The sequence below is a fragment of the Lepisma saccharinum genome, chromosome 6, assembly GCF_977018435.1.
Source record: "Lepisma saccharinum chromosome 6, izLepSacc3.1, whole genome shotgun sequence".
NCBI classification, from domain to species: Eukaryota; Metazoa; Arthropoda; class Insecta; order Zygentoma; family Lepismatidae; genus Lepisma; species Lepisma saccharinum.
This window is the reverse complement of record NC_139234.1, coordinates 8,053,987-8,067,545: the sequence shown is the minus strand read 5'-3', so window position 1 is coordinate 8,067,545 and position 13,559 is coordinate 8,053,987. Positions and strand designations below refer to the sequence as shown.

General features: G+C 40.1%; 1 protein-coding gene across 2 annotated transcripts in view; it reads left to right on the top strand.

The window, feature by feature from the left end:
• The window catches only part of LOC145988537 (scoloptoxin SSD14-like), a 118,869-nt gene that overhangs the window by 43,699 nt on the left and 61,611 nt on the right, over positions 1–13,559 (top strand). For both annotated transcript variants that reach the window (XM_083123446.1, XM_083123445.1), the window contains exon 3: positions 10,037–10,257. In XM_083123446.1, coding sequence (XP_082979572.1) covers positions 10,037–10,257 — 221 coding nt within the window. The remainder of the gene's footprint in view (positions 1–10,036; positions 10,258–13,559) is intronic.

Genomic DNA, 13,559 nt, shown 5'->3' with positions numbered 1-13,559 from the left:
GTCAAGATAAAAATTTAAATCGGCAATTTTTCATCAATTATTAAAATATGTTTCGCTTAAAATTCTCTCTTCTTTTTGAGTGGCATAAATCCAAGTTTGGAGCGGCCTCATTTACAATTTAAAATTATCGAGATACCTCCTGCAACCCCTCTCACCTAGCGACCACAAAGGCGCACACACGCACACACACACACACACGCACGCACACGCACACACACACACATATCTACATACACACACATATCTACATACATACATACATACACACATACATATATAAGCATTATATCATCCTGTCTGTAGACAGTCAGTAGAATCTCTCCCTCTGGAAATGTCTTAAATACTACACTGAAAAGAACATGGAACTTAACAACTCTCTAGTCCTTATCTTGGCTTCTCACCACAGATAGTCGAACGCTAAGTTCAGTGTATGCGATAGAACCTGGAACTTAGCAACTCTCTAGTCCTTGTTTTGGCTTCTCATCAGAGATAGTCGAACGCGTAGTTCATTGTATGCGATAGAACCGGGAAAATAGCAACTCTCTAGTCCTTGTCTTGGCTTCTCATCAGAGATAGTCGAATGCTAAGGTCGATGTAAAGCGATAGAACCTGTAACTTAGCAACTCTCTAGTCCTTGTCTTGGCTTCCCATCAAAGATAGTCGAACGCTAAGTTTAATGTATGCGATAGAACCTGGAACTTAGCAACTCTCTAGTCCTTGTTTTGGTTTCTCATCAGAGATAGTCGAACTCTAAGTTCAGTGTATGCGATAGAAACTGGAACTTAGCAACTCTCTAGTCCTTGTTTTGGCTTCTCATCAGGGATTGTCGAACGCTAAGTTCATTGTATGCGATAGAACCGGGAAAATAGCAACTTTCTAGTCCTTGTTTTGGTTTCTCATCAGAGATAGTGGAACGCTAAGTTCAGTGTATGCGAAAGAACCTGGAACTTAGCAACTCTCTAGTCCTTTTTTTGGCTTATCATTAGAGATAGTGGAACGCTTAGTTCATTGTATGCGATAGGACCTGGAACTTAGCAACTCTCTAGTCCTTGTTTTGGTTTCTCATCAGAGATAGTGGAACGTTAAGTTCAATGTATGCGATAGAAACTGGAACTTAGCAAGTCTCTAGTCCTTGTTTTGGCTTCTCATCAGAGATAGTCGAACGCTAAGTTCAGTGTATGCGATAGAACCTGGAAAATAGCAACTCTCTAGTCCTTGTTTTGGCTTCTCATCAGATATAGTCGAACGCTAAGTTCAGTGTATGCGATAGAACCTGGAACTTAGCAACTCTCTAGTCCTTGTTTTGGTTTCTCATCAGAGATAGTCGAACTCTAAGTTCAGTGTATGCGATAGAAACTGGAACTTAGCAACTCTCTAGTCCTTGTTTTGGCTTCTCATCAGGGATTGTCGAACGCTAAGTTCAGTGTATGCGATAGAACCTGGAATTTAGCAACTCTCTAGTCCTTGTTTTGGTTTCTCATCAGAGATAGTCGAACGCTAAGTTCAGTGTATGCGATAGAACCTGGAAAATAGCAACTCTCTAGTCCTTGTTTTGGCTTCTCATCAGATATAGTCGAACGCTAAGTTCAGTGTATGCGATAGAACCTGGAACTTAGCAACTCTCTAGTCCTTGTTTTGGTTTCTCATCAGAGATAGTCGAACTCTAAGTTCAGTGTATGCGATAGAAACTGGAACTTAGCAACTCTCTAGTCCTTGTTTTGGCTTCTCATCAGGGATTGTCGAACGCTAAGTTCAGTGTATGCGATAGAACCTGGAATTTAGCAACTCTCTAGTCCTTGTTTTGGTTTCTCATCAGAGATAGTGAAACGCTAAGTTCAGTGTATGCGAAAGAACCTGGAACTTAGCAACTCTCTAGTCCTTGTTTTGGCTTATCATCAGAGATAGTGGAACGCTTAGTTCATTGTATGCGATAGGACCTGGAACCTAGCAACTCTCTAGTCCTTGTTTTGGTTTCTCTCCTTCTTTTGGTTTCTCATCAGAGATAGTGGAACGTTAAGTTCAATGTATGCGATAGAACCGGGAACTTAGCAACTCTCTAGTCCTTGTTCTGGCTTCTCATCAGAGATAGTCGAACGCTTAGTTCATTGTATGCGATAGAACCTGGAACCTAGCAACTCTCTAGTCCTTGTTTTGGTTTTTCATCAGAGATAGTGGAACGCTAAGTTCAGTGTATGCGAAAGAACCTGGAACATAGCAACTCTCTAGTCCTTGCCTTGGTTTCTCATCAGAGATAGTGGAATGCTAAGTTCAGTGTATGCGATAGAACCTGGAACCTAGCAACTCTCTAGTCCTTGTTTTGGTTTCTGATCAGAGATAGTGGAACGCTAAGTTCAGTGTATGCGATAGAACCTGGAACTTAGCAACTCTCTAGTCCTTGTTTTGGTTTCTGATCAGAGATAGTGGAACGCTAAGTTCAGTGTATGCGATAGAACCTGGAACTTAGCAACTCTCTAGTCCTTGTTTTGGTTTCTGATCAGAGATAGTGGAACGCTAAGTTCAGTGTATGCGATACAACCTGGAACCTAGCAACTCTCTAGTCCTTGTTTTGGTTTCTCATCAGAGATAGTGGAATGCTAAGTTCAGTGTATGCGAAAGAACCTGGAACATAACAAACCTCTAGTCCTTGTCTTGGTTTCTCATCAGAGATAGTCGAACGCTTAGTTAATTGTATGCGATATAACCTGGAACCTAGCAACTCTCTAGTCCTTGTTTTGGTTTTTCATCAGAGATAGTGGAACGCTAAGTTCAGTGTATGCGAAAGAACCTGGAACATAGCAACTCTCTTGTCCTTGTCTTGGTTTCTCATCAGATATAGTCGAACGTTAAGTTCAATGTATGCGATAGAACCTGGAACTTAGCAACTCTCTAGTCCTTGTTCTGGCTTCACATCAGAGATAGTCGAACGCTAAGTTCAGTGTATGCGATAGAACCTGGAACTTAGCAACTCTCTAATCCATATCTTGGCTTCTCATCAGAGATAGTGGAACGCTAAGTTCAGTGAATGCGATAGAACGTGGAACTTGGCAACTCTCTAGTCCTTGTTCTGGCTTCTCATCAGAGATAGTCGAACGCTAAGTTCAGTGTATGCCATAGAACCTGGAACTTAGCAACTCTCTAATCCTTATCTTGGCTTCTCATCAGAGATAGTCGAACGCTAAGTTCAGTGTCTGCGAAAGAACCTGCAACTTAGCAACTCCCTAGTCCTTGTTTTGGCTAATCATGAGAGATAGTCGAACGCTATGTTCAATGTCTTCGATATAACCTTGAACCTAGCAACTCCATAGTCCTTGTTTTGGCTCCTCGTGAGAGATAGTCGAACGATAAGTTCAATGTCTTCGATATAACCTTGAACCTAGCAACTCCCTAGTCCTTGTTTTGGCTCCTCTCGAGAGATAGTCGAACGCTAAGTTTAAGGTATGCGATAGAACCTGGAACTTAGCAACTCCCTAGTCTTTGTCTTGGCTTCTCATCAGAGATAGTCGAACGCTAAGTTCAATATATGCGATTGAACTTGAAACTTAACAACTCCCTAGTCCTTGTCTTGGCTTCTCATCAGAGATAGTCGAATGCTAAGGTCGATGTAAAGCGATAGAACCTGTAACTTAGCAACTCTCTAGTCCTTGTCTTGGCTTCCCATCAAAGATAGTCGAACGCTAAGTTTAATGTATGCGATAGAACCTGGAACTTAGCAACTCCCTAGTCTTTGTCTTGGCTTCTCATCAGAGATAGTCGAACGTTAAGTTCAATGTATGCGATAGAATCTGTAACTTAACAACTCCCTAGTCCTTGTCTTGGCTTCTCATGAGAGATAGCCGAGCGCTAAGTCCAATGTATGCGAAAGAACCGGGAACTTCGCAACTCTCTAGTCCTTGTCTTGGCTTCTCATCAGATATAGTTTAACGCCATGTTATGTGTCTGCTATAGAACCTGGAACTTAGCAACTCCCTAGTCCTTGTCTTGGTTTCCTATCAGAGATAGTCGAACGCTAAGTTTAATGTATGCGATAGAACCTGGAACTTAGCAACTCTCTAGTCTTTGTCTTGGCTTCTCATCAGAGATAGTCGAACGCTAAGTTCAATGTATGCGATTGAACTTGGAACTTAACAACTCCCTAGTCCTTGTCTTGGCTTCTCATCAGAGATAGTCGAATGCTAAGGTCGATGTAAAGCGATAGAACCTGTAACTTAGCAACTCTCTAGTCCTTGTCTTGGGTTCTTATCAGAGATAGTTGAACGAAAAGTTCTGTCTAGACGATAAAACCTGGAAGTTGTAACTCTCTAGTTCTTCTGTTGACTTCGCTGGGGAGTGATTTCGCTCAACTGCAAGCTTGCCTCAAGCAGCTTCACCTTTAACAACACGATATTTTTGATCAGCACGCGTATGCAATTAGCTAGATTGTTTGATAAATGTATCTGCATTGCGACAAAAAGAAAAACATTACACAGGAAATTTTGTACGATTGATTGCACGTTAATACAAGAGTAAATTATAGTACAGACGAACCAATCGCTGGGGATAATTTATTTTCCATAGTCATGTCATTTGCGAAAGCTTTTTGCTTCGCGTGAAGTTAGGACAATTTCATGCCATTAGCTAGCTAGGAGGTAGGTCAATAAAGCAGTACATCATGGGGCGCGCGAAGTGGAGAATGACATGTCAAATACAAGCATATTAGGTGTAGGAAATTATATGTCTCGTTACAAGGGCTCCCGCGTATCCAAATGGATATTGTTCGCATTGAAGGCGACACGCTTGTTGCAGAGGGGTTAGGTCTCAATAAATGCGTCAAATCAGGCTTTGTTTTTTTTAAAAAAATGCGCAATATTATCTTAATTTATATCATGCGCGTGCACTCCGGTTCAGCAAGGCCAGCAGTGGTGGCACACAGCATAACTGTTACAAATTAATTCTTTAACTTTTGGTTTCTCATTAGTTCTTCCGGGTTACCTCAACAGAATATCAAGCTGCAAGCGTCCAAGGTTCATCCTTATCCTATATGGGGCCATCAACACCCTCTCGCGACCTGTTTACAAAACATCTGCGTAGTATCACCAATCTGGAAGTGCCATCAGAAACCCGAAAAATACCCCGGCGATTTTCAAGGATCCAATGGGAGGGGACGTTGTGTGGAGACAAAACTTGTTTTCCAACCCGTAAGGGCTGTAAGAGAGCAGAGAGTGCCATCGGTCAGCCGGCTGATGTCCTCAGTGTTGCGAACTGCACGATTAAGTATCCAAGTGTACTGTATACTGTCAGCGATGTAGCACATCCACCAAGCTGGTTAAAATTTATATTCATAAATAAACTATAAAGTTTCAAAACACAGGAGAAGCACAAAAATATGATTGCTGACCTACGGATGATATATTCTATGTGAAGATAAAAGTTACCGAGCGTTCTGTCTATTAAGACAGCTAACATGTCCATGGATACATCCGCCAAATAGAGTTGGTAAAACTCGCTGGCCGCGGTCACACTTTTTCAAGCGCTTTGCGAGGTGAAAAGTTATGGCTTTTCAGACGGTTGAATTTCTATTTGTTTGCTTCAAAAACGTTAGTGTTGGCACTGTTTACTATTTACTATGGAAAGAACTACGTGGTGCCAAAGTGGATTTGTGAATATTGCAATGTGTGAAAATCTTGAAAATTGTTTCAATCATCCTCGATCATCTGTTGCATTAAATACGTTTGACAACAGACCAACTGAAATTCGAAAAAATGAACAACTTCGCCAGGACATTCATCTTTCCCTTAGACGTTATGGAAACAGTATCAGGTAGAGTGCTAATTTTTTCATTATAACGTACCATATAGAATCAATGAATTCTTGGTTTTCTTAATTATTCGGGATCTGCTAACCCAACGGAAAATGTCACCGCACGCCACTGACTTATATAGTGTGGAAATCTCCAATAATCCCATTCACAAATGATGCGCTACTCTTCCAGTAACACCACGCCTCGTCACTGTGTGTGTGTGTGATGGTGTGTGTGGGTGTATACACATATATAAATTGTGTGTGTGTTTGGGAACAACTCTAGCTTCACCAATAACGTTATCCAGACATGATTTCTAAAATAAGACTTGATATGTGACTTTTAGTCCCTTTGACCAAACTTTCCTCTCTCAGATGAAATTGCTTGATTCTACTTGATAAATCTCTCCAATCTTATCTAATACTGTTAGTGCAATATTGGCTTTGTCATTGGCCACACTTATATCATAAAACTTACGTCTTACATGTGCCCAACATGCTGTACTGTGGTGATATTGAGGAGCAGTGATTTATCCACACTCCCCTAACACCCCCAACAACCTCCCAAATTTTGATGAATACCCCAAGCAGAAAAGTGGTGTAAATATGGATTTTTATATCAACAATATGATGACAATACTTCAACATTAACAGAAACCATTTATAGCTCTACAAGAAGCGTAGTCCAATAGGGGAACATCGGAAATAGCATTTTAGAACAGCAAACATGGGTTTCTTGTTTTATAATGCACAAATTCCCATAAATAGTTCTTTTTAGGCTATATATTTACGTATTTAAAATTTTATGATTATTTCAAAGATGTTTTTAAAGCCTGTTGTAAATGTTTGTTCTCCTTCTCGTCTCAGTCTCGGCTCAAAAGTTTTTTTTAGGTCCAGTTTATGTTCATATAGGCTAGGCTAATCAGGACAAGATCTAAGTTTAAAATTGGAACCACTGTGCATGTCTCTCTTTCCGGAATCGATCTAAAGACCGCTTAAAGGGCAAAGAGGATCTTTATCTCGTCTCAGTCATGAAATATATAGTTTAAGCAATGTATACATTGTCTCACAACGTATAGAGGTCATTAAAGCAAACATTTTTTCTTAATATTTTTCTGCTTGATGCCTCATTTCGATGCTGTGAACTCTCGAAAAACTGAGTTTTATCCTGAATATTTGAAAGCAGGCATCACAGGTTTACAACTGTAACTGACTGATTAACTTTGCAGTTACGATAAACAAAATATCCGACTTATCTGTTAATAATCAGGTAGATATCCGCTTTGTATGTCTGAATAACTCGCATAGTAATGTAAATTCGAGGCGAAACCGAGAATCCGAAACTTGTATTGCAACATATTTATTTTCAACACAAACTTTTTCGAACATCCCCTGACAAATCATTAAATTAGGTACACACAGGAGATGTACTACGTATATTTTTCAGCGAAAAACGTGTGCGCCTAAATAAATGAATTGACATCTCTACGCTGGGAGGAACCAGGCAACGTCGACGTCTACAGAGACGATTCCACACTGGTAAAACAGCGCCAGCGAGAAATCAGGCGAAGACAGGCCGGCTCGGTAGCTCAGGGGTAGAGCAATTGCACGGTATGCAAGAGAGCCGTGTTCGTGTCCTGGTCGAGCCTGCATTTTTCGCTGAAAAATAGACGTATCCTCTGACAAAGTTAAGAAATCAACTATCTCAGGAAAACTGAAGAAATGAGCTGCTGAATACTAAATGTGACATAAGACCATGGGAGTATTTCAGTTCGTCTGTTCATTCTTTTGCCTTTCATTATTCCACGTTGGCTGTGTAGGATCATAAAAATATTTGCAAAATGATTTATTTGTTAATATTACATGGCATTTTCAGTGCCTTATTCATGCGCAAAATGAGTAAAATATGAATTCTGCTTATAGTGACGGAATATGAAAAGCTTTAATTTTCGAAAGTAGTAAGAATCCACAATTACTTCTTTTGTTACAATGGCATCAAAGAGATAAAAATGAAGAAACTTTTCACCAAGAGTGACTTGAAAAGTGAACTTTTGTTATTAAATGGTTAGTTATTTCTTATTGTTTTATGGAAGTTAAGAAAACAAAATTTCATGGTCTCTCTACGGTTCTTGGTGTCTGTGATGTGTCAGTCGCATTTGAATGTCCATTATTGGTAGGTGCAGAAAATCGGCAAAGCCTAAAAACTTTCTGGCATCAGGGAATTGCATTAAAATGCAAGAACAGTCACTTATTATTTCTTCAACATTTCACTGTAATAGTGAGAAGAACGCCAAAGGACCACATTCCTAAAATGCCAGTGGTATATTTAATTGTTTAGTTTTGAACGTTGAATACTTACACGAATTGATAACAAATTTTACCCTGATTTCCTATTTTTCCAGTTTAAAATGAGCTCAGAACAAACTTTCTCATTTACTAATTCCGATTATAATTTATTTCCTGAAACTTATCATACAAAAATTTCATTTTCAAAATTTACCTTCGAAAAAATGAAACTAATATTTTATAGTGGAACTGCATAGTTTCTAAAAATTATATTTCAAAAGTTCGAAGGTGAAGTTCAGCGCTACTCTTCTGAAGCATATTATCTTCCAATCCATTATCTCTTTGGAACTGTGTACCCCTCTCCCCCTACACAGAGAAGCTGAAGACTAATTTCCTAAAATCAAACTTTATCATAATCAATCATTTTACACTTATTTTCATGCCCTTAGAAAATATAAAGCAAAGTGTAGATCAATGTGTCTCTTGGCTAATTTGCGAAGATGGGGATGAGTGATGAAATGATGAAATTGATGAATGGACATTCACAAACAACCAAGCCCGACCGGGATTCGAACCCGTGACCCTTGGCGTCGCAGCGCGATGTGCTAACCACTTTTTTTTTTTTAAAAAAAAAGGAAATACCCCCTACACGGAGGTATCCCCCACCATTCACTCTTTTTCTCACTTTTACACTTTTCAATTCTTACATTTTTCTTTGTTTCTTATCAACTGGACGAACACAAATACCCATGCCTTACCCGGGACTCGAACCCAGAACCCCTGGCGTTGTAGCGCGCTCTGCTAACCACTTCGCCACGGAGGTCGACGCCACTCGGCCACAGGGTCGGGCTGGTGAGTATAGAAGCAGTGACACTATATGTAGGTATAATTTCTCCCAACGGATTCATAAAGTACCAATATAAAATTTACTGACAGTGTGTTCGACATAAAATGGCAAGTATTTCATGAAGAACCTAAGTGATTCATTCACGTCTATAGTTCATGTATGTGACCATTTTTGTGGTTCTAAGAGTTCTTACTTTTGTAAAAGAAATTATATATTAGAAAGAGTGTTGTAAAACAACGCCAAGTATATTTTCCAAAGTTTTGTAAGGGTATAAGGCTTCAATATGAAATTCTTGACCGATTTCGTTCAAAAGCAATACCAGGTATCTATCAAACTTGCATCCCAACTTCCCACTATATTCATGCTCTAAATATACAGTTTCATCACTTTATATCAGTTTGTGAATCAGCAGAATTTGGAACTCACTCGGAACATAGAACTATTAAAATTATATATACGCATATCTTCTAACTGAAACTTGAAGAGGAGGGGGCAGGGAGGATGTGCTGAGCTAAAGAGGACGCCGAACGAGCAAAGCAGGATTGTAAAGAGTAAACATCGTGAGATACTGTGAAATGGAAGTATTGTCGCTATGTTTAATTAATAGTATGCATTACAGTTTGCAAAGAAATAGTTTAAAACATTTTCTGAGTCATATTATTTCTGCATTCCGAAGGACAAGCGCGCACGCACCCATGCAATGCATTCTCGTAGATATTTGATCGATGAATTGAGCACCCCCCCCCCCCCCATAGGAACTCCGAGTTATACATACGACAAGAACCATACAAATACAGTTAGAAAATATTGCGCAAGTGTTCTTAATTTCTTTATAACTAGCTTAAGAATTGCATGAAATGATTTCTGGTAATAATATGTTTAAATCTTGTGTTTTCAATGTCATCTCTTGTCTTTTGTCTAACGATTGATTAAATCAAGTGAACATTATCGGAAAGCAATACTCGAAACGTTAGATTGAAATGTTAACATTATCACAAATATCTGTTTTCCATCTTTTCCTGGGGTAATCTCTGAAAACATCTATGAAAAAGTTGAATTAGAAACTGTCCAAACACCCCTGTTGAGGAGTACCACACCGTGACCAGCCTGTCTTCTTTTCTGCTTCAGGGATATTCTTCAGAAGAACGGATCCGCCGTGGACGCAGCGATAGCCACCGTCTTCTGCATCGGCGTCGCGGAGCCTCAAAGAAGCGGTGTGGGCGGCGGGCTCTTCATGGTGATCTACCAGAGGGAGAACGAATCGTGCGTCGTGCTCAACGCCAGAGAGGCTGCGCCGGCGAAGTCGAGTCGAGACATGTTCGGAGGCGACGCATCTTTGTCTTTGCGAGGTAAGATAACACCGAAGATAAGATTCCTGGACTCTATTACCCCATGTGTCATATTTTCACTGCTGTGTCGTAGCGCGAAACCAGTTGGAATTCAGCACGCTTCTTCTCATTGGTTGCTCATTTTCCACAATCTACAAACCACAGGCCTACCTTGGCGAAGACAAGAGGGAGAACTTGCCTCCCCCCAATTCCCAACTTTATTACATGTTAGGAGTATTATCTTCTTCTGGAAATTGAGGTTCATGTTCTCTCCTCTCCGCCCCAAAGTTTGGCCCCATGGTACGCTGCTGCTACAAGCTGAGAGTTAAAATTTCTCATGTATGCAAGAGTTCGAGTTTGCAGCTGCTTCCGAGTTTCTGCGCAGACGAGTCTCATTTACCTTCGTAGACAAACCGAAGGGAGCTTACTTACGACGTATTTCGAGTTTCTGCGCACCTTATAACAAGTTTCTGTTGCTTCTGCATTCAAACCTTACGGAGTTTACGGCGCATGGCTAGCATTCGTAGTTCCTCAGAACTTCGAGTTTCTGCGCACATCGCTAAAACATAACGATTCTGTTTTGCCTTTTGGAATATCGTCGTAAATACTGACTACTTCGAGCCAGTACTGGATCATATATGTGAAACCTTTGACATTAACAACCTCCTCCCTCATTTTTTTTTTTTTTTTAGAGTAATATAATCATTAGACGAAGCAGCTGCCAACACTCTTGCGCTCCTAGGGCAAAAAAATATACCATTGAACCAGACGGGCATTAACACTTCAAGTACACGAGATCATGGCAGATGTTCTTCCCGTGTGCGTGCGAAACTACGCAAAAAGAACCTGATCACGGTTCCAGACCCCCCCATCCCTCCCTGCATCGTCGATGCTGCAAGTTTTCCACACCATATTATTTCCAGAAATCGCTGGAGAACATCACACGTGCATTTTCTTTTTCATCAGCAGATACGTGCTTCTCTCGAGGCAAGCGAGTTCTCTTTCCTTCTCTCTCCTCATATGATGGCGCTGCAGATTTTCCTGCTTCAATTTCTAGCTCTGTTTAAGCACAGTTTTTTCTATACTATCTCAATGCTATGCTATGGAAATTGTCTTCTTTTCCTCGTCTTTCGCCGTTTCTCTCCTTTCTATCTTTATTTTTCTTTTCCCCCTACCACTCTCTCCCTTTTTCAGCCTTTCCTAACTTCTGTTTCTTTTTCCATTTGTCTTTTTTCTTTCTCTCGTCTTTTCCTCTTTCTTTTTAATCTTTCCTTCTCATTCTCCCTCTTCCTTCCTCTCCCGTGATTTTTCTTTCCAACTTTTGTCCGTTTTTCTTCTTCTTCAGTTTGTGTTTCTCTGTTTCTTTTGTTTATCACTTTTTTATTTCTGTTTACCTTTCTTCCTCAGTTTTGTCTTTGTTTCCTTTCTTTCCCACTGTGACATTCTTTATTTCCCTTTCTTTCTCACTTCTTGTCTTCCTCTGTTTCGTTTATTTCTTTCTTACTTTTGTCCTTTTTCGTTTCCCTTTCTTGCTCACGTTTGCATTTCTCTGCTTCCCTTTTTTTGACGTTTCTCTTTTGTCACGGTCCCCCGTTCATTCATGGGTATCACTTATCGCAGAACACTTGAGCAACCTTGTGTTCTGACGTCAGGGGAGGAAGCTTTTTAATTTTAGGCTAAATGCCTACGTTGTTAGGTTAGGCTAGCTATGCTTAGTTCTCTTAGCCTAAATAATAATTTTTCATTGTATTAATGCTAATGGAACCTAACCTAACCTTGTAGGCATTCCTCATCTGACGTCAGAATACTATACCTAAAACTGCTTGAGCTTGTATTTATTGTCTCTGTGCTTGTACAGGCTTTCAACAATGGACCGACTGTCAATGTAGTTAGCGAACTCTCATGTGAACTCAGAGTTAACACCATAGAACTAAATGTAGCTAAGTTCTCGGAATAAGTAACTGTCTTAAATATATTTCATTGATGACTCGGCCATACTTTGGATAATTTTTAGGGTTAATGAACAACTTACATACTAGAACAAAATACAGGATTATTCAAAAAGAGCTTCCTGGTTTTAAAAAATGTTCTATTTATTGCATACTAATACTAACGTACAAAGAAAATATGTAGAAAAATACTGAAAGAAGGTTTGTTTGGTTGTTTTTTTTACTTCCACGACAGACGTCAGTGCGATATTCTCATTCTCCCCAAACACGGTCGCAGTATGCCCAATTCCATGGAGGCGATTGCAGTGCTTCATTCGCATAAGTTTTTGAACAATTATCCTGACAGTTTTTTATGGCAGTTGACGGTCTAAACTTGCCCGGTTTGTTCATTTCCGTAGGCTTGGTAATACTGATGATGGCCACTAGATTTCCCTTTGCACAGACAACCCGAACACTTTTCTCCGTTGGTTACTTTCTGAAATTCCGTCCTCCTCTGTCGTCGTGCGGTCGTAACAGACTCTGTTTCGTTGAATTGCAGGACATGGATTGGCTTCTTTTCTCCAGATGCAGCAATGTTGCCTTGCACACTCCTAGCGGCGAAGTGTGGAACCATTGCGTGCGGAACTATTCGAAGAAAAACTTCTGACATCATGCCCTGAAGTACAACCATAAAATGACGATATGTTCTACAGGGTGACTCAATAAGTCACTTAACACCCCCAGTACAAGGCCACTGCGGCATGGAATTTGAAATTGGCGATGACGAATCGTTATCTGGCCAAGGGGGAACCACATTGACGCCACCCACACGGTCGGCGGCCATCTTGATGTCCGCCATCTTGAATTCAACTTCAGAATTTTAAATGGGAAGGGGGTCGTGCGACATATCAAAATGAGCTAGAATTTCACGAGAAATGCAATGGTGAAGGTTTTTTCAACGTATCTTTAACCAGTAAAAAGTTATGACTGAATTCTTGTACCAATTTGCTCCTTTTCGAGGTGTTAGAAAAATGCCTTAAAATTTGTTTAGCGCTTCGGTAATGCATCGAGATCAAAGTGACGTTTATGGAGAGACGTTCGCATGCCATTGCACATTATTTTAATCGGATACATCCATGAAAAGCTGTGCATTATGAATGGTTGTCGCGAACAATTTACAGTGTGACGCTTCCATTGAATTAAGTCCTTCACAGTGACAAGGCTAATGTTTATGTTCAGAAGAAAGTTCATAAACAGAATATTCGATGCTTTTTATCTGATAACCCATTTTCGACAGATCAAAGCTGAATGGTTAGTGTTGGTAAGTTAATGGTGTGGCGTGCTGTGTGGAACACGATTGGTTAGTCAATTTTCCATCAACGGAACCTTAAATGC